Raw genomic sequence first — 21,947 nt, 5'->3', positions numbered from 1 at the left:
ATACATTTAAATATATATATATATATGTATACATTAATGTATACATATGCATTAACGTATACATACATATATACTTGTACATACATATACATTAACGCGTATATATATATGTATACATCAATATATACACATACATTTATTAATATACACGTATATATGCACGTTATATATATATATATATATATATATATATATGTATATTAGCGTTGAGAATAATTAAAGAATCGTCGCTTTTTATTGTTCTAGCGTGACAAGTACTGTCAAAAATCCGGGAATTCGAATGAATATAATAAGAGAGATTATAATATAATTCATCGTATGCATGTGTGTGTTGTCTACAAATAATAAATTATTTTTGTTTTCTTTTTTTTGACGTATCGATTACTACGAATTTTAAATGAATTTTCGTCACATTGGGAGGTTGAGGTCGTGTCCACGTAATCGGATCTTTTTTTAATGACTCGTCCACGGCTTGTTCCACGGCTACAAGGAAAAGAAATTTAATATAATTTTATTAAATAAACGTAAAGCGCTCAGAACGAACAACGTCACATTGCGAAATAAAGAGAAAAAGAGAGAAAAGAATTCGATCTGAAAATCTTACGGGATGTTGTTTGTCCGGCACTGCATCGGATATTGCCCACGCGGGTGGATCCATCTTGTTAGGCTCAGCTGGCGGAATTTCCGCAAGGCCAGGCGCCCCAAACTGTCCCGGCAATAACGTCAATCCTGGTATGAGCGATAAAGCCGCGGCATTGCCGTTAGCCGGGAACGGCTGTTGAGTGTCTACATGACCCTGAACAAGAATTATTTTTTTACATATGGATTCTCACGGCAACAAGTATAAGAAGAATATTGTATTTTGTGGCGTTGTTTTAAGTCACTTGTTTGTTCTTCAAAAATCAGACATGGCTCGCGCCGTTTTTATCACTAGAGAGTTGCTACGGGTTCAATCAATTATTAACGTCACATCGTAATACTTACACACACAATATATACGCGACTTGAAAAGAACCAGTAAAGATTTATTTTTTTTTTTACGTTATGTAAAAGTATTAAAAGATGTAAGAAATTACTTGCAAAGTTTCGATCCGACATGGAAAAAATAACGAGTCGAAAAAGATAGAGAAAGTAAGTCGCTACCTGAAAGGAAGATTCCATCATCTGATGAAGCTCGGGATCGACGTTGGACATACGTTGATTGTACGTGGGATTTGATCGGAACATCTGATGCCTGTCGATACCGGGCGCCAAACTGCAATTAGTTGACCAGTTTACCTTGTTGTCGGTCAACATCCAACTGATGGAATCGGCGTCTCCGCCCGGACCCATGCCCGCGGCCGAATAATTTTTCCATGTCGCCCTTTCCGTGCCAATTGGTCGAGGTACTACTTTGCGATCCTCGAGCTTCAGCTGACTCATTTCTTGAGCAACTTGCGCGGGTGATGAAGGCGACATGGACGGTGAGCCGCCACCGCCGCCACCGCCACCATTGACCTCGCTCAGACTAGTGATCAGATCGATGCTACCGCCTGGCTGTCCGATAGTAGTCAAATGACTCGAAAATCCTATTTGACTCATTATCGGGTCTTGATGCGGCGGGTAACTAGTATGAGGTGCTGGTGTGGCAAACGGCCACCGTGTCGTCTGAGCCGTTGTTGAGATACCGGTATTGGCAGCGGGCGTTGCCCGCGATGGTGCTTGATACTTTCCTAGAGGAAAGTTTCCGAGCATCGCCAGATTGTTAGACTGTATCGCGGACGGTGGTGGAGCTGGCACGGTGGCGGCAAACATATTAGCCGGATGCAAACCCGTCGATCCGGCAGCAGCATTGAACATTGTTACTTGAGGCTTGTTGTTTAGATGCAACGAACTTGAGAAATCGGGAGCACGGGGATTCAATCGTGACATACTAACGGTGGTGCTAATCACAGGAGAACCAGATGGAGCAATAGTTTGAGAATAACTCTGAATGTGAGGATGGAACGGTAGTAGGGCATGTCCAGTGTTGCCCTGACTGTCGTTCGGCACCATCTTCAACAAGTTAGAGTTTACGTTCGGATGCTCGTAACCACCACCGCTGTTAGCAGCCTTGAACAGACCGACGTCCAAGGTCGGCTGCGACGTGGGTATCACGTGCGCCGGCTGTTGGTGCGTCGTCGTGTTACGTGATGTCAGGTCGCCCTGATAGACTGCTGGCCTGTTGAATTGATTTGTCATGGCCGTGCTCATGTCGATACTCTGTTGAGACATCACCGGTCTAGCCACGGCTAGATTGCCAGACGGTTTGTTCGGCAAAGGATGCTCATTGTAGCTAGTTGATTGTTGATAATGGGTCTGTATAGAATTGTTGTGACCAGAGCACGATACAGCGCTGCTGATCACGTTGGTCGACGCGTTACTCGTGACACCCTGTTTGCTCGAAACCGGAGAACACATTGCCGTTCCACGATATCCCGGAGCTTTAGACGCATCGACCTGTGCAAGGTAAATTTTGTTTATTGAATTATTTTATTATTTGTGACATCACATCGATAAAAAAAAGCAATAGTTTTTATTAACACAAAGTGTTTACGCAGACTTGTAAAAACTACTTAACATTTTTCATTTGATACTCGCGTCCGCACATAAAGTATCATTTTGAATAATTTGGTCTTACCACGTACCTGCGGTGGGGAACTGTCAAATTTAGCTGTGGTTGAGCCCGATCCCGCGTTTGACGATACACCACCGCCAGCAACAGTTGCGAAATTCAAACCCTTCTGAGTTTCGCTTTCTCTTCCCCCCCACATAGACTGTTGCGTGACCTTGGTAAAAGTATCGTTAAACAACGAGTATTCTAAAGGCGTAGAGGTCGGTTGTTGTTGTTGCTGCTGCTGTTGCTGCTGCTGTTGTTGTTGTTGTTGCTGTTGCTCCTGCATCAAGACCGGGGTCGTGCTGCGCGCAGCTTGTTGCGATTGCTGCTGCTGCTGTTGCGTCGATTGCTGTTGTTGCTGCGCCAACGGCGCAGCAGGTGGCGGCAACGTTTGTGTCTGAGACGGCGCGATAGGTGGCGAAGGTGTCACGCGAACGGAACTGGTTGACGTCGAGACGGTCGAGCTTTCCGGGCAGTTCGTCACCGCCACGGTGTTCGTGATCGCCGACGACGACGACATCGCGTTGGTTCCAGGAGGGTAATTCGACTTTCCGGAAAAATGAGCCATTGTCGGCGGGGCAGATAAAGTAGGCAGTGGTCGGCAGTGTTTCGGCGAAGTAGTGACTACGGATTGCTGTTGCTGGCTGGTTGGGTGAGCGGTCGCCGTGGATGTGGCCGACATGACAGTCACGGTAGCGGCTTGCGCCACGGATTTCTGTTGCTTGTTCATCGACGCGTTGTGAGCGGATTGCATGACGTTGGAACTGTGAGTAGAGGCAGTGATTTCGGACAGTTTCGCCGCAAATGTCTGCGTCGTGCTGGTTGTGACGATCTTCGTCCCAGTCCTACCGGCGGTCATGATCGCGCTCGTATATGACATTGTGGTCTTGGTGTTCGACGAGGAGGCCATTTGGGCAGCTACTGCTTGCGCACGCTTCTCCGCTACGTAGGCACGAAATATTTTTTTTTTTTTTTTTTTTTAATACAATATTAAGTTTTTAAATACGCGAAAAAAAATTACTGCGCGTGTCGCATCTAACATTACCTGCAGCCACGAGTCTGGGCGCTGTCGCACGTGGCATTGGGGAAGGAAAGGCCCCGGCAAGCTTAATGGTAGACGACGAACGCAAAGGAATCAACTGACTTACGGTAGATACGCTCGATGGATATCCCGATTTTACTTGGACATTGGTTGTACTTGACGCCAGATTAGGCAGTTTATTTACAGAACCAACTTTTGTCTTACTTGCCTGCGTGTGAGAAAACACAAACCTGTCAGATTGCTCTTTTTTTACGCGATGAGACGGATAAAACGTATCGATTGTAGAGATTTTCTTTTGCGTTCTTACAGCAACAGTAGAAACGGACTTATCCCAAACGGAAGTTGTCACGACGTTGAGCTTCGATTTAGGAATTATTTGCAATAGATCCACATCTGGATCTTTGATAAGTAACGATATCAATGAATGCGCTTGCTTTGTTGCCTCAGATGACCCTCTACAGAGCAACAGATACGAAATAAAACAGAGATGAACAATTTTTTTTCAACTTTTTTTTTGCTCTACGTTCTCGAAATCGATTATACGTACGTGTTAATTTTTTGTTTTTTTTAATATCTCTCATTCTGACTCACTTACTTAATCGTTATAATTCTCTCTCCTTGCGATTTACTTTGCTTCTCCACTTCGATGTGCGCACCCGTGGCGACCCGAATGGCGTTTATATTACTGCCACCTCGACCTATCACACGGCTGATAGCGTTAGGAGGAACGGACACCTTCTTAGAACGGAATGGGGAATTCATAAATCTTCCTGAATCATCCGATTGGCCCCTACAAATTGCGAACACTACATTCTCTCGAACGCACGAATTTGTTGAATCGAAATTTTTATTTTTTTTCCGTTCGTGTCGCAAAACAAAATCCGCAAAAAAAAGGACAATAGCGTTGAGAGCAACAATATCTTACTTTCGTACAACTTCTTTCCATCCCTCTTCGCGCTTTCCGCTTTGTTTCGGGCTGGTGTTACTAATCTTCGACGATGTATTGAGATTGTCTCCATCGTACTGATTGCCATAAGATTTCTTTCCTTTGCCGGGAACATAAGCCTCGTTACCGGTTGCCTCAAAATCTTCTCTGTCAGCCGGATGCCTCGATGATTCGAACACCAGCTGACCCTTCAGTTTTCGTTCGGAACTGACGGTGGTGGACGTTCTTGTTGTCGTGACCGAAGTTGTCGACACCGACACTGAACTCGTAACGTTGGTGACAATACGCCTGCAGAAATTATTTCAGAATTCACTCGTATGTGGTAAACGATGCAGACTAACAATTAGTATCAAGCTACTTCAATTCTCTCTTAAAAATGTAAGTCAAGTGTGAGAAGAAAAATTATATCCACTTACTTATCTGAAGCGTTGTTCTGAGATTTAGCTGATGTCATCGAATTCTGGGACAAATTCGTGTTTTGTGCAAGAAGAGTCTTGGGCGAACGTTGGGGTGACGTGTCTTTGTCATTATTATTACTGGGACTGTTGCTCTTCTTTTTCTTCTTGTCCTTTTTCTTCTCTCGTGCTTTCACGTCATTGCTGCTACAACTGCCCTGACTGTTGGCATCTATTCCACTGTCACCTTCCTCCCTGTCGGGATCCTCCGGACTTCTGTTCACGGGCGACGGCACGCTCTCCATTCTCTCGTCGCCGGCCTCGTGTTCGCTATCGTCCGCACGATCGCACTCCTCGTCGCCCGATTTCTTCCCGCTTTCCTCCTTATCCTCGTAAACCGTCTCGTTCTTCTTGTATTCCTCGTGAAGTTTACGTTTCTCCTCCTTTTTCTCGAGCTTCTTTTTTTTCTTTCGCTCTCGTCTTCGGGCAGCAGCTGCTTTCTTCGACTCCTCTCTTGTCTTTTCCATATCCAGTTCTTCTAGCAATATTGTGGCATTTTTGTTCGCTTTAGCGGCCTGCGTCTCCTTGGCTGCTCTTATCACCTTAACGCATTCCTGACACTTCTCCAGGAGTTCCTTGTCGCTCACGGTTGCTATATACCTCGTCATCTCCTGATCGCTCGGGAATTGCGTTACGTGATTCACCATCCATTTCACCACTTTGATGTGGCCCTTGCGAAACGCAGCCATTAAACAAGAGACCTAATTATCAAAAAAAAGAAAAAAGCTACTATAGAAATGATCTGTGGTATAAAAAAATATAAAAACTCCACATTTTCTCAAACAACTGTTTGCACGTGCCTTACGATTATCTTGCGAGTCGATATCTGCACCCGCGTGAAATAGTAAATCTACAACATTGAGATGGCCACCATTCGCTGCCAACCATAATGGACTGTTACCTTTCTTGTTCTTCACCTCAACCTGAGTACCTCTGTAAAACGCGAAATCAATTCGTTCTATCAAACTTCTACAGAGAATATAACCAACATTAGATAGGTTCGGTAGAAGAAAAAATTATTACCTTGATAACAAGAGTTCTACAAAACGGCAGTGTCCTTTATCAGCAGCGATAGTGAGGGCGGTATCGCGAGATGATGGAACAGGCGTCGCGTTGACATCCGCGCCTTTGGTGAGTAATACGCGGCCTACCTCAACGTATCCGCCACTGGCAGCTTCCATTAACGGCGTTAAACCCGTCTATGTAGAAAAAAAAAAGTAAACGTTGCGTTAGAAAAAGTGAAACACGCACATCGTGTATCGCTTGGTTAGGTCAGAGATACCTTAGCTCGATGTTCGACGTTGGCTTTACGATCAAGTAGGAGACTGACAACCTCGTGCCGTCCTTGGAAACAAGCGAGAGTTAACGCAGTGTTGCGATTGGTTTCTATTTGAGCGTTGATATCACTACCCATGTCCAACAATAATTTTACTGCCGCTGTAAAATCAAATATAAATTGTTATTATTTCTTTTTGTTATTAAAACCGTTATAAAAATATTTCACATATGTAAATTGAAATTTTTGTTACTTCGCGAGTATTTTGCAAACGAAGTTAAATAATGAAATTTCTGATCGCAATATTTTTCTTTACCTGTATGGCCATTCATAGCGGCAAGCATAAGCGGCGAAATTCCCAATTTCGAACCAGTCCGTGAATTGATTTCGGCACCATGGCTAAGAAGAAGTTTAATTATATTTACATAACCGCCAGATGCCGCGAGACTTAGGGGAGTATAATCTGAAACGTTGCGATGTTCCTTGTTCGCTCCACGAGTCAGCAAAAGTTCAACTACTTCATATCTACCACCGCTGCACGCGAGAGATAATGGCGTATCCTTAGTACGTTCAGATTGTGCTTCTATGTCAGCTCCATGATTGAGTAGTATCTCTACTACTTTTTGATGACCAGCCGTCGCGGCCAAAATAAGCGGAGTAAACCCTTTTTTATCTCTATGTTCTGTGAAACAATTAGTACGTTGTAAACATTTTTTTTAATACAAAATTGTTCGATCAAAAACGGATCTCAAATGTATTACAAATGTGATTTTTACTTACCGATGTTTGCACCTCGATTCAAAAGCAGTTCGACAAGATCCTCATGGCCCCCCGCACAAGCTAAGGTTAAAGCTGTATCATGATTACTGTCAGTCGCCGAGTCGACGTCTAAACACGAATACGGAGCGGGTGGAACTTGATTTGTAGCGTAACCTCCAACTGTTGGAACACCTGTTGTGCCAATAATTGACCAATAAATCTCAGCAGCGAGAACATCGTCAGCTACTTATCTTCATCATCGTGATTGTCGCGTTACGGTGCGAGTTTTATTTTATTTTTTTCCTCTAGCGAAAATAATCACACAGCGTCATGTGTATACTTACCTGTCGCTGGATCCAGTTGATAGTTCTGCGTGGAGAAATTGGGAGTCTGTTGAGCATTAGTAGTTTGTTGTTGCTGACAAGATTGCTGCTGGGTCAGAAGAGGATATCTGGTCTTTTTTCCTTTGCCAGTCGTTGGCGCGGTGTACTGCACTTGCTTTTTGTCCGAAGTTGCGAGTCCGCTCGCGGCGGTCGTTGTAGTTGGCGCTTGGGTTTGGGTAGCGACCTGAACCTGATTGGTGCTACAGGTTGAGGATTGTGTGTAACCACTCGATTGATGAGGTATGTTGTCGATCATTCCCGTTGACCCGCTCACAGCTGGCAACGTTTGCGTGGGAAACGCTATTTTAACGAGTAAGATTACAACGGGCGATTACAAATTGTCCTTATCGCGAAAAAAATCCGGTCACATTGTTTACGGCATTGATAACGCGCGTTCAATCAACTTACTTATCTGAGACGATTGGAGCAACAACTGAGGCTGGAAGCTATCGTTGCCCATGCGCTGTATACACTCGCGAAAGTCTATGCTACCTTGGCGAAAGCCCTCCTCGAAAGCTCTCAGACGATTCTTCAGCGACGGATTCTGCAGAGATTGCGTATTCGTCAGTTGTAAACTCGCTGATATGTCCGTTTCTATCTGAACCCCTGCGCCGGTTACTTGCACCGGTATGGTCGGCACGGTGACAGATGGTATTGCCAACACGCCGCCAGTGGGAGTGGTGAAATATTCTTGAGACAGACGGGGACTACCACATTGCTGAAGTATGCGTGTGGTTTGCAACTGCTGCTGCTGCTGCTGTTGTTGCTGCTGTTGCGGTTCCTTACTACCTGATACGTCCAATCTCTTCAGCTCGAGTTTTTCTTGATCTTCAGTCGCTATACAGAAGAAAACAAAAGACCACGATAAAGAGACACTTTTTAACTGACGATCTCTCTTTGTAAAATACGTATGTATATTCCTGAATTTCAAGAACGAAATATTTACCATCAACTGCATCGTCAAAACTGAGAGAGCGAAAAATTTCAAATGCGTCATCGATAGGAATATCAGTGCCGTCTTCTAATTTCAACATTCTGTCATTAGCGGAGAAGCTTTTAGACTTCTGGGCACCGGTAAAAAATGCGCAAGCAGTTTCTCTGTACTTTCGCGTTAATTCAGGATCCGTTTGCTCGGAAAGGTTTTCGGGCGTTGTTTGCTGTTGAAAATTCTCAAATGTGCTTCAATGCGAACACGCAAGTGACATCTAATCGATTTGAGAGACAGAGAAAGAAACAATAATTACCTGGCTATGCAGATGATGGTGCGTAGAATGCAAATGTGATATCAGTTGAGTGGTAATGGTGTTGCTCGCATTATTGCCGACTACGTTTTGTTGTAAATGAGGTTGCAATTGAGGTTGTTGCGGTTGAGATTGCGGCTGTTGTGATTGTTGTTGTATCTACATTAAGGTAACACGAATTCATTGGAAATTTACTCTAAGTGTGTGTGCACGCGCGCGTTTTTATATTGTTCTTTTTTTTTGTCGAGCACAATGAAGCATAAACCCTACAGACTAGAGAGAGGTTTACCTGCACTTGATCCAGTTGAAGTTGCAATTGTTGATTGAGTTGTTGCAACTGATGGACTTGTTGTACATGATAGGTATGCTGTCGTTGTTTCTGATATTGCTGTTGGAGCCCGGCCATTATGGTCGCCTGTGTCTGTTGCAGTTTCGCCATTGCCATGCCGGACGCGGCCTTCCGTACGTTCTTCCCTTCCTTCTTCGACACGGGCTTCGCTTTCGGGCGATCGCTTATTGCGGTATTCTGACTGACATCACTGCTCGCGGTAATCGGCGATTGGGAGACAGCTATGACGGTCGGCGGAGTGGAGATGCTCGGTGGACTCGGCGTGGTCGCCGATGAAGTAGAGACAGTGGAAATCGCAGCGGCATTGACAGTTGTAGGCAACGCCAGGGATAAAGGAGGTGAAGAGCTAAATGTGTTTGTAGGAAACGTTTCCGTCGCGGTCGGGGTTACGGTGAGTGATTTCATAGCGTCAAACGGCACAGCTCCCACCCCTATCTTGTGTTCAAGGTAGGCGCTGCAGGCCAACGCTACGTCACTGGTTCCTTGATACGTCAACGAGGTGCCGGACATGCCAGTTGTACAAACTAAACCTTGGAAAACAGTCACGAAAACATATTCAGAACACTTGTAACACGTAATTGTTTAATATAACAAAAGCGTGATGAGAGAAATACCATGAGGAGACGTCTGGGCCGGTAAATCAATGTTCAACATGCTTGGTAATAATGCCTCTGTCTCACTGGGATCTTGTTGCTGTTGTTGCTGCTGAGGTTGATTTATTAGTGTATTTCGCGGACCAGAAAATAAATGTCCCGCTCCTTTAATTTGTAATTCTCGTTCTACCCTCTAAAATAGTTAATAACGGTAACATGTAACAGAGAATTGTAAAAACTACGTATCCTGCAAACTACGTATATATGTGCATATAAATATATTTATGTATGATTTAAATATAAAATAGTTTGAAACATTTTTTAAATTTTTTCTTTTTGATTCCTTCGATGATCGCAAGAATAAAGTGCATCAAATCATGTTAACTTCCAAAAATACAAAATAAACATTGTCATCAGAAATAACTTGGTAAGTCTTTGTGAATCTTTTAAGACTCGTCATTTATATTTCTTATAGCAAAATTATGAGCCCCAAGAAATAATTTGCATGGCAATTCTGTGCAAGATAACGAGATATACGACAATATATACCTATTTTTCATTCTTATTTTTGTAATTTCGTTTTTTTTTTCTCATTTTACAAACTGTAACAATTCGATGAATTTTTAAGATTTGCATCAATCATATAACAGATCAAACTTATATAAATTTTTCACTTTGTATATTTCGTGGATAATATTTGTGGTTTATAAAAATACATAAATAATCACATATATATACAAAATAAAATAAAATAAAAATTAAATATATACAGTTATTTTAAACGCGATATTGAAATAACAAGTTTGTTCCATGCACACGATTGTACTTCTTTAACAGAAACAAAAAACGCATAATTAACAGTAAAGATTAAGAAGATAACAAGAAAGTATGAAATTTACTGATTAGTCAAAAAGATGTAGTTTTCTTTAAATAAATTTTTTTCGATCAAAACACAAAACTATTTAATGTGTGTGCGAACAAGAACTCAGCAATTTCAAATTAATGTGATTCATTAATTCGACTTTGTTCCATGTTATATCAAAGCAATTTTTTTTCATATATTCCGCTGTTATAGTTAGTTAGTACCATTAGTTGTTATCTAGAAAAAAAGAGTATGATTTTAACCAATTATATAATTTATGTAGTTTACACACTCCACGCTAATAATACTTTAAACTTTTATGCGATCACAGAAGGTTTAACGAATAAATAAATGTTTGATTTACAGATGTGTCTGATTAAAGCATACTTGTAGCTCCTCGAGTATTTGTTGCTTATGAAGAATTTGCTCTTGTCTATTTTTCCGGCTTTCGGACCCTTGCGTTGACGCTGTTGGCGTTGGACTAAGACTAATATTGGGTTCTGACAAACTCGCGAATCCTCCGCTGCCTTTATCGAGAATATTGGTGTCATCCTTGGTGGTAGCGGCTGATTCGCCTGCGGGTTGGGAACGTACCTGCTGCGCTTCGGCAGAGGTAAGGCTTATGTCTTGCATCAGAGTCGTTGATCGGTTTTTCCTCAACAACGACTTGGTCGTGTTATGTTTGGGTTGGAGATTTTGGACTTGTTGTTGATCGGCAGTTGGTTGTTGCTGTTGCTGTGGCTGCGGATGCTGTTGCGGTTGCGCGGATGTTTGCTGAGGATGAGGTACGTGTTGCTGATGACTTATATGTTGTTGTTGTTGTTGTTGTTGTTGCTGCTGCTGCTGCTGTTGTTGTTGTTGTTGTTGTTGTTGTTGTTGCTGCTGCTGCTGCTGTTGTTGTTGTTGTTGTTGTTGTTGTTGTTGCTGCTGCTGCTGCTGCGGTTGTTGTTGTGGCAATAAGACAGGTGCAGATGCAGCATTATGAGGAGCATTCATTAGAATACTATGCGGATAATCAAGTAATAGTTGAACAACCGCAGTGTGACCACCTTTAGCGGCTTCTATCAACATTGTGGAATTGTCCTGCAATATGTATTTTATTGTTGTATGTCACCAAAATAAAAAAATAAATAATTTAACACATTTAATTTGTGTTGTAACACTTTTAATTTGAGAATTCCTTATCTTTCACGTAATTCAGATCTCGAGAACTTACCTTCAACTTATGAAACGGATTTGCTGATTGTGAGAGCAATAATTCAACTACCGAGAGGTGACCTCCCGCACATGCTAAGGAAAGGGGTGTGTGATCGTTATTTGTCGTCTGTCGATTAACTTCTGCACGTTTTGAAATGAGGAATTGAACTGTACATAGATGGCCAGCACGACAAGCTTTCATCAAAGGAGTTCTACCTCCCTCCGATTCATGTTCCTATAATATAAAACAAACACAATTTGAGTAAATAATAATATACTTTAGCAAAGAGACTGAGAAAGTATATTGTCAAGTAAAACGTACAAGGTCAGCACCAAATTGTAACAAAAGATCAGCTACATCGGTATGGCCATTTTCACAGGCATACGTCAAAGCTGTATCCCCCGTTTGCGTCTGTGCGTGAACATCAGCTTGGGCATCTAACAAGTATTTTACAAGATCTAAATGACCTTCTTGCGCCGCCTCCATCAACGGAGTAGACGCGCCAAGTTCTATATCTGCTCCTGCCTTGATTAAAAAATCTGCCACTTCCATAAATCCGCCGCAGCAAGCCAAGGTGAGTGCCGTTTCCTGAGTTTCCTCAGTTTGAGCATTGATGTTCGCACCTTTTTAAGGATTAATTTTTCATAATTGTAATTTCTATGTATCAAGATTAATATATAACAGAGAACACACAGACTTACTACAAATACACAATTCAAAAATATAATATATAAAAATATCAAAAAGAACTTGATCTATACCTTGACCTAACAGCAGAGCAACCATTTCTTCATGACCCTCTCGCGCTGCTTCCATTAGTGGCGTGTAGCCTTCATCATTTACTTCCTCGATGTTCGCTCCACGCTCAATTAACAGCATGGCCAAATCCACATGACCACCGCATGCGGCTAACGTTAGAGGTGACTCAAAGCTATCCGTGGGCATGTTAACTTGAGCACCTGAGTCTAAGAGTAAACGTGCTACTTCAACATGACCATCCATGGAAGCTTCCATTAACGCTGTATGCATCTCGTCCGTCTTATGTTCCTACGATCATTTGCAAATAAACCAATATCTCACGTGAACAACTGATAAACGAGTTTTGTCGGTTGCATCGAAATTTTCTATAACATGCGATATCAATTAAACGTCACGGGAAATTTAACAACGATCGATACCTGATCCGCGCCAGCCTCCAGTAAGAATCGAACCATTTCTAAGTGTCCTTTATAACAAGCCAACGTTAATGCAGATTCTTTAAATTCATTGGAATGAGTATTGATGCCGGCGCCGTGCTCAAGCAAGATCTTGGCAACCTTAACGTGCCCGGCACTCGCGGCTTCCATCAAAGGTGTGTGGCCGTTTTCGTTATGATCTTCCACATTGGCCCCAGCTTCCAATAAGACTTTCACGACAGCTACGTGTCCGCCGGCACATCCATACATGAGAGGTGTGTTGCCTTCAATCCATACAAATATTTTTCACCTATTTTATCCTCAACACAATAACCTCCACTATTTGCATTGATAAGATTCAACAATTTGTTTAAAAAAAAAAAAAAAAAAAGCATTTAAACTTATACATGTAAACAATATTGTAATTTTACCCGAAGTAGACTGAGCATTGACATCGGCACCGTGAGCGATAAGCAAACTCACGATCTCCACATGCCCTGCACTAGCAGCTTCCATCAAAGGGGTACAGTCCCCTTTGATGCCACGATCCTCTACATTGGCACTCATTGCTAACAGCACCTATTTTGAAGAACACACGTTGACAGTTTGTTATCAGACTATAAAAAAAAAAACTATGTATTGTGTAGTAAATTTTTCTTACAATATATACACACATATAACGTATATAAGAACAATGCTAACTTCATGTAGATGATTGATATGACAGTTGGATAAACAAAAAAGAAAGTTGAAATATCATACAACACTGATGTGTTTTACAAAAAACTGTTTTGTACGTGTAAAAGAAACTGCCTCTTCCGCAATTTGTCTAATCTTTTAATTAAAGATAAAAAGGACTCGATAATTTTGATCCAATCAAAACTCGAATCATTCTCGCTATTTACAAAATCATGTGTGTAAGCTAACAGAAACATTTTAGACAAATGTAAATTGAGTGTACACGAACATTGTCTATGTTGCATGCAATGATTTTGACAACAGACATGATATCGAGACGAGGAAATTTACACATACAACTCGCGAGATTAACTCGCAAGTTCTTACTTTGCTAGATTTTGCAACAACGATTAAAATTACTGTTCCAGTGTGTTATTACAGCTATTATAGTATAGCAATCATGATCTGACTGCTCGCACAAATACGTTACATGTAAAAAAAAATAATATACAAATTCACAAAAGTAAAATGAGAAGTGAATCTTTCTGCGACTCTCGCAGAATAATTCTACTAAAAAAAGAAACACTTTTTGAGGAAGTAATAAACTTTCGATACAGGATTTTGTGTGTGCAAGAAAAAACCCAAACACAACAAATTCTACAATTATAAACTTGACCACCTCACGCACCTCACTCACGTACAATTGAGAATTTGCGCACGTTATACGTGTGTACCGAGAATTCTTTATCCACACGTGTAACAAGACGCGTATAACGACGTTCATGCATTTCAACACAAAAATTCGGCGACGCGTTTTTACACAAATTTCTACAATCGGGATTCGCGGCGTGGAACTCGACGAGTTCTCGTGTGACGAGATGAAAAAAAAAAAAAAAAAAAAAAAGAGAATTTGTATCAAATTTAAGCATCCAAACCTGGGCGAGTTCAAAGTAACCGGCCGAGCAAGCCAGGGAAAGCAAACTTTCACCCTCTTCGGTTGTTTCGTGAACGCTGCGACCCTCTGTCAACAATTTCCGAACGGTACCGACGTCACCGTCGGTACACGCCTCGACAAGAGCGCGCTTGTCGTTCGGCGTACGTGGATTGTCGCGCATACGTGTTAATGCTGCCGCAGCCTCATCCAATGCACATGAAACACTAGATGTTAAACGACGAAGCACCTCGTGATCCGCCAAGTGTTTTCCATCACCCGACGACAACTTCCCGATACCGGCAGCCTCAAGAAGTGCTTCGAGACGCGCCTGGGTTTCTGGGTCTACGGAACGCTCAGGATCCTCAGGTGTCAATAGAAATTTCGACGGTTCGGATTGATCTCCGTCAACTTCAATATTATCTATTGCGAAGCAGTCCACCTAAAAATCAAAAAACAAGAGAACGTTCATCGATGGGGCTACGAGGATTCACTTCCATCATATGGAAAATACACAACAGTTTAGTGTCAAGTTGGTCGGTCTATTGTTACGGCACTGCGTGTGTATGTTCATATATACATATATATATATATATATATACACACACACACACACTTTACATCATAGCGACACTGCCTTTCTTTTTTATCTCGCAAGCTATTTTTCACGCATTCTATATATTTTTAATCATCTCTCTTTCCCCCGTCCTTGCGAACGGCATCGATAATCGTCGGCGAACAAAGGCGCGCATAAATCGCTCCACGTCACGGAGAGATCCCGGAAATCGACTCGGTTGAGTCTGGGAGAATTCAACTGGGAGAGCAAAATCTCACGAAGGATTAGAGAGACACGGTTGTGTCTCTCGACCGGGGGGGGAGCCGACGAAACTCTGCGGTTTTATCAGCGCGTTTTTTTTGCGCGCGACGAAACAAGCGCTTGTTCGAGTGAAAAAAATAAAAAAAAATAAAAAAAAATAAAAAAATCAGCATGCGGTCGCGCGGAGAAGAGGCGACTCGCCGATCGCGAACGCGAGACAATAAACTGAAAATCGGGAACGCGGGTGAAAGTATAATTGTGTGTTTTCTAGGCGAGCGGCTGGGTCGCTCGCGACGATAAGTGACGTTTCAGGCAAAGCGCTCGGCGATGCGCGCGGGGCCGTTCCTCTCGCGGCGAAGAAGCGGACTCGCGGTTGAGACACGGCACTGACACTTCCATGATCAATGGAGAGCTCTCTCTCTCGCGTTTCTGCACTCCGATGCGACTACCTACACCAGAATCGCGCAGCTCGTCCTTCCGTTTTCTTTTCTCTCTTCACCCCGCCTCGTGGCATGATCGGCCGAAGGAGCGCGAGGACAATCGAGCGGCATACATTTGCCGTCGGAAATTCGGATTATTCGTTCGACGTTTTATTTCCCCGATGCGCACGAAACGATGGCGAAGGCGAGACAGCGTAGAGAAGATTGACGTTGAAACTCGCTCCTTTTTTTTTCTTTCTCTCTGTATATCTCTATCTATTTAGCTAAGCTATCTATATATCTATCTCTCTCTCTCTCTCTCTCTCTCTTTCTCTCTCCTCTTGTCGTTAAGGCACAGGCAGAAGGAGAAACTTAACCCGCGAACATCGCGAACAAGGAATTCCGTGCGAACGCCGTTGGTAGGACATAGAATAATATGGTGGCTCTGCTCTCCGCGGTCACTTCCACGCATACATCGACCAGCGACAGGCGCACACAGTGAGAGGCGGGCACTGCCACGACAATGCACACAACGGACAAACGCGGCGACCGGCGAGGGACGAGCGAGGGAGCGAGGCGAGCAGGCGGATGGATGGATAGATGCGAGTGAACGAGAGCTATCTAACCAGCGGAGCTCCGAGACTCGAGCCGAGTGAACTGGCCCACAGGTTGCGACCCCCGGTGGTTGGCTTCTAATCGTACCCCCGTCTCTGAAAACTCGTGGCGGATACTCGCGAGCGAGAGAACGCGATGTGTATTACGACGAGAGGTCCGTTTGGTGGCGCACCGATGGCAATGCGAACGAACGAACGAACGAACGAACGAACGAACGAACGTAGAGGCACGCTCGCTGCTCGCGCATCGCACTTACACACGTACAACCAGTCACCGTGTACACGTGCGACAGCGTTGTATGTGTACGCGCGTGTAAGGCACGGTACGTGATATCGTACGGTTGTGCGTGCGTGTGTGTGTGTGTGTGCGTGACTTCCCGTGACTATCCCGCACGCACACGCATCTCTCTACGTTCTTTTTTACACGCTTCTACGCGAAAAGAGACATGTACAACGAAGCGCGCACGCGCCTGCTTGTGCAGTGGCATATACGCACACACACCTGGCCGCTAGAGCGGCGCTATGCGACACGATGTGATCATACGTTCGCGCATCTATATATATACACGTACACACACACATACACAAGCGAGGCGCACATTCATTCTTCTTTCCCCGTCGCTCTTTCTCTCTCGTTTTCTTTTATGCTCCTCTCTGTCATTCTCTCGCGGGGAACACGCGGGACTGATATAAGGGGGGAAAACGACACGTTCGAAATCACTCCGCGCCTAGGCGTCGACGTCAGGACGAAGGTGCGAGCGGTCGCGAGAGCGCGGTGGTGCTTTAACAGCAAACGCGCTCTCTCACGCGCGAGAGAAAGAGAAGGCGGAAAGACGATAGAAATTGCAGGAACCATTTGCCACAACCAAGTCGTGATATACAGAAGTATCGAGAAGAAATGAGACAGAGAGCGAGAGAGAGAGAGAGAAAGAGAGAAAGGTCAAAGCTGGACTGGTTGATTTCGTTTCCACGGCGGTTAAACAATCAACGCTATGTACGTGTGTGTGTGTGTACATAATCTGGTTATATAACTCCTTCCCGACGCGTGAATTCCCTGCTGACGCGTTCCGTCGTTTCTTTCCTCCCTTCGTTCCTTCCATTCTTCCGCAACGAAAGACAATGTGCGAGAGAGCGAGCGCCTATCTACATGGTGGCTTGCACGCCTAGATCTATGTCCCGGTAAGAAGAAGAAGACACCTGGTGGCTGACATCAAAGCCAACGTCAACGACGACGACGACGGCAACCGATAAACTCGGAGGGTGAAAAGGAAGGGGAGGTGTGTCTGTGTGTGCGTGTGGATGCCTTCACGTGATCGTTCTTTAGTTTCTGCCATTTCTGCCAACATTCGATTCGCATTACAATTATAGCCTAGAAAAAGTTATTTATTACCAATTTGCAAATGTTGCGAAATGTTGTCAATTCTTTGCTTGTGTCAACTTTACATGATATATATATATCATGTAAAGTTGACACAAGCAAAGAAATGACAACATTTTGCAACATTTGCAAATTGGTAATAAATAACTTTATATATATATATATATATATATATATATATATATATATATATATATATATATATATATATATAAAAGAAAATATATATAAAAAAGAAAAACAAATTGCAAAACACAACAATTAAAAAAATGAAATCTCTGTGTAATTACCTTGGCTGTTACGTGTTTGTTTTATCCTCCGCGTTGAATTAACAAGGAAACACGCGCGAAACACAGGTCGATGAAGAAAACGGACGAGAAGTGTTTTTTGTTTTCGAACTAAAAAAGAAGCGTGTCTGAATGAATGCGAGACGCACGAATTTGGGAAAATTACAACATACACATAGACCAGTGGTGAGAAAGGCAGTGAAAACAGCTGTTCTATCAGATCTGACGTATCGAAGTGACGAGGGAATTATATTTTCGACCTAGAGGTTTCCTATTACCATTAACGGTATTCCTCACTTATTTTCTATGTGTGTATTTTCATTAGAATTCTAAAATCAGCCTCGAGGCAATTTGCAGCTCCTAGAAGCACGTACAAAAAAAAAACAATTAAAAAAAAACAAACAAACAAACAAAAATATTGCCGTAGAGCGGATTTGGTTCCCACCGAATAAATGCGAAAAATACAAAATATTCAGCACCAGAACGCGAGACTTTTTTTTTTTTTTTTCAAAAAGAAGGAAAAAAACAAATCTTAGCTAATGAATGAGAATCGCGAGCCTCTCTCTCTCTCTCTCTCTCAAAGAAGCCAGATAATTTGCAACACAAATGAGCGAGAAAAACGGAGTTAACGGCCGGGGGATTTATTGGCCAATCCTGGCCACAGGAAACCGAATATTAATCGCGATTGTACAACGCCACATGGGCGACTTCGACTTATTGCCGATCTCTAACGCTCGTTTTTCATTTGTAGGTTAGGTTAGGTTATAATCCTCACGCTCGTGATTGCGAGCCGCAAGAAGAATTCCTGATCGCAATCGAGGTTAGAAATCACAACGGTTCGGCATCGGCGGGATCGGCGCCTCGATTGCATCCGGAACGAGAAGAAAACTCTAGATCGGCGATCGCTCTCGTTCGATCCGCGACGCGTAGAAAAAAAAAAAAAAAGGAAACAGCCGCTATCCTAGCCAAGAGGTTAGGCGCTTGTGCAATCGGACCTTAACCCCGATTACACACCGTTCTAGCTCGAGAAACAACTCGTCTCGATTTCCTGTCCCTCCCTCCCCCCCTCTCAATCTTTCTCACTCACTCACTCTCTGTGGTTCACAATTCACGTGTGCGCGACAAATTCGCGCAGGGAAACCTCTCAAAAATATCCAAGCTAACGCTCTTCTCTCGTAGAGTTTCGCACTCCTTCCCCTTTCTCTCTCTCTCTCTCTCTGTCCGTCACACGGAGAGAAGACACTTGTATAACCTAAAAAAAAAAAAAGAGAGCACAGTCGCCGTACTTACGAAAACAAATTGTTTTAATTCTAGATTATCCGCGCACGGGGACTCGCGCACTGATGTGATTCACAACTCGCGGCCTTACGTAGTTGATTAGCGCTAATTTCTCTAAATTATCCTTAACTATCCGCAGACACGAGGAGGAGAGTGTGCGTGCGTGCGTGCGTGCGTGCGTGCGTGCGTGCGCGCGTGTATGCAGCACAGTTCGAGAAAGAAACGTAGTCAAACGACCCACCGTCGACGACACCAACCATATCGCTTGTCAGCTATTAAACCCGATTTTCATGAGCCACGCTTCTCGCCACGCGTTCCGCTTGAAAACACTCGCTCTCTTGCGCCGCGAGAGAATCAAACAATATACGAAATTCATCACCACCCGGAGTTAATGCGCGCGGGCCAACGTTCACGACCCCTTCCTTCTTCCTTGGTGCACACGTCGGCAGGATCGTCTTGCGCTCTCGCGTGTTGTGTATATATGTGTGCGTGTGTGTGACGTTTTAACCCAGAACGTCAAGTCTCCGCTCCTAATAGGAGAATTTGAGTCCTTCTCTCTCTCCTTCTGGCAATATTTCCCGCTCCAATCCGGAAACAAACGTTTGTTTCACGTAGTGCGTGCGCTCTAATGCACATAAAAATACGCGTTGCGCGTATATCAATTTCACAACGCGTGAACATACTCGCCACACGTGTGTGTGTGTGTGTGTCGCGCACAAGTGCGTGTATTATACAGGGTGTCCCGATAAGTTCCTGACATACGCGCATTATATACTCGAAACGTCGGTAAAAATTTATGTATTTATATTTTCTGTTCGCGAACTCGACGATTTTTATATAATTACGCGCAAGTGACGTAGCTAAGAATAGACGCAAAAATACCGGATGTTACGCTCGAACGAGACGCATTGGCTACTACTCTCTGTCTCTCCTCCGAGTGTTCTCTCCCCGTGTCTTCTTCCGCGAGTATACCATTTTTTTTTTTTCGGACACCCTGTGCACACATACATAAATGTATACACTGTTGTGTTGTGTATGTTTTGTACGGCAGAGACGTACACACACACACACACACACCTGCACTTGTATAGATCACCGCATCGATCGGGTGTAACGAGCGCGGACGACTCCAAACGCCGTCAGTATACAATTGATGTAGTAGAGGGGCACTCGAAGAACGCACGTTGATAAGAAATAGCGTAGGAAACGCCAACACACTGAGTAAAGGAGAGAAAAAGAGAGAGAGAGAGGGAGAGAGAGAGAGAGAGAGAGAGACGGAGAGGGAGCGAGACTTAGCCGAGAAGCCTTGGCGAGAGTTCGACGCTACTAATTCGAGATCGGGATTCAGCGTGTTCCCAGAAGTGGCATAACGCGATTCGCACACGATGTAGCCGTGCAAAACGCCCCGCGAGCGACACCGACGTCGGCAACCCACGTCGAATGACGGACGAACGACGATTCACGCCCGCATAAAACGAAATAAATGTCGGCGAAACGTTTTATTTTTTATTTTTTTTTTTTTTTTTTTTTTTTTGCAAAGCGGACGCACACGCATTCGATTCGCAAAGACGACACACAGTTGTGAAATATATACACACATGCGCGCGTGTGCGCGCGCGCGCGCACACACACACACACGTACGCACAGACATAGCGTTTTCCTTCTCTTTTTCTCTCTCTCTCTCTCTCGCTCTTGCTCGCTCGCTCACTCACACGCGCACGCATCGCGCTTACGCGCACATTCACCCTCTCTTTCTCGATCTTTCTTTCGCATTCTCTCTCGATCCTCTCTCTCGCTCCCGCATTCCGTCCTCGACGCATCGCGAACACGGAATATAATATCCACATCTTATCGCGATTTGCTAACGCGAAGAGAAGTCTCTCCCTCTCTCTCTCTCTCTCTCTCTCTCTCTGTCTTTCTCTTCTCTCTCTCGATTCTGGCATTTTACCTCGGAAACGCTGTCTTCCTCACTTTCCGACGAGTCTGTCATAAAGCGCGGTTGCAGTTCCGAGAAGGTCTCAGTCTCGGACTTCGTGGGGCTCGAATTGGAAGACTGCGGGGTAGACGACGTCTTCCCAGTCTCGTGGTGATTACCCGATGCAACGGCCGATGATTGCGGTACCGCTGCCGATGTAGCGGGCTGCTTTTCGTGACTTTTCTGGCTATCCGAAGTCGTGCCTTGTACTACATTCTGCATCTTTACCCTCCAAATGAATCATATATGACACACAGTTATTCTTCGTTGATGATAATGCTCGGTGCCGCGACGGGAAACACACACCTTTACAACACGCTCACGCGATTAATACAACTCTCGACGGCAGTAACTTCTTCGTGAGACTGAATCGGCCGTCATTCGCGTAAGCTAACACCCGCCATTTCCACTATGGCGACGGCGAGCCAGAGTTTCCGAATACCACTACCTCGCGGCCTGGCCGCGGGTCGCACATCCGTCGACCGATTAACAGCAATTTTACCGACGTTCGACGAACCGCGGCGCCGCCGAGCTTTTGGCGCGCAACTTCAATCGCGTTCGCGGGACTCGCGGGAAGATTTCTCTCTCGTCTCAAGCGCGGCACGAAAATCCTAACGACGCGATCACACAGTTTTAGGGTAATAAAACTAAATCC

General features: G+C 44.0%; 1 protein-coding gene across 2 annotated transcripts; it reads right to left on the bottom strand.

Moving 5' to 3' along the window:
- Positions 1–363: 363 nt before the first annotated feature.
- LOC109853631 (ankyrin repeat domain-containing protein 17) lies at positions 364–21,754 on the bottom strand. Of its 2 annotated transcripts, XM_020425933.1 has the most exons (29): positions 21,599–21,754; positions 21,266–21,521; positions 14,528–14,965; positions 13,346–13,493; positions 12,918–13,198; positions 12,501–12,786; positions 12,061–12,362; positions 11,758–11,973; positions 10,929–11,624; positions 9,701–9,872; positions 9,027–9,616; positions 8,741–8,896; positions 8,443–8,653; positions 7,905–8,333; positions 7,458–7,796; positions 7,135–7,305; positions 6,671–7,036; positions 6,361–6,515; positions 6,102–6,277; positions 5,879–6,011; positions 5,040–5,779; positions 4,603–4,911; positions 4,273–4,467; positions 3,985–4,132; positions 3,681–3,885; positions 2,667–3,577; positions 1,144–2,478; positions 605–796; positions 364–483 (listed from the first exon to the last, which is right to left on the bottom strand). In XM_020425933.1, exons 2-29 carry the CDS (start codon positions 21,512–21,514, stop codon positions 454–456), a joined length of 9,579 nt encoding a protein of 3,192 aa, XP_020281522.1. In that variant the 5' UTR covers positions 21,515–21,521; positions 21,599–21,754; the 3' UTR covers positions 364–453. The 2 variants fall into 2 exon arrangements, with proteins under 2 accessions (XP_020281522.1, XP_020281523.1); XM_020425934.1 differs by lacking the exons at positions 21,266–21,521; positions 21,599–21,754 and adding an exon at positions 16,137–16,281.
- Between the last annotated feature and the right edge of the window lie 193 nt (positions 21,755–21,947).

The sequence above is a fragment of the Pseudomyrmex gracilis genome, unplaced genomic scaffold (genome assembly GCF_002006095.1).
Source record: "Pseudomyrmex gracilis isolate BER0280 unplaced genomic scaffold, ASM200609v1 scaffold_51, whole genome shotgun sequence".
Classification (NCBI taxonomy): Eukaryota; Metazoa; Arthropoda; class Insecta; order Hymenoptera; family Formicidae; genus Pseudomyrmex; species Pseudomyrmex gracilis.
Note: the sequence above shows the minus strand (reverse complement) of the source record. Positions and strands in the feature narration are given on the sequence as shown.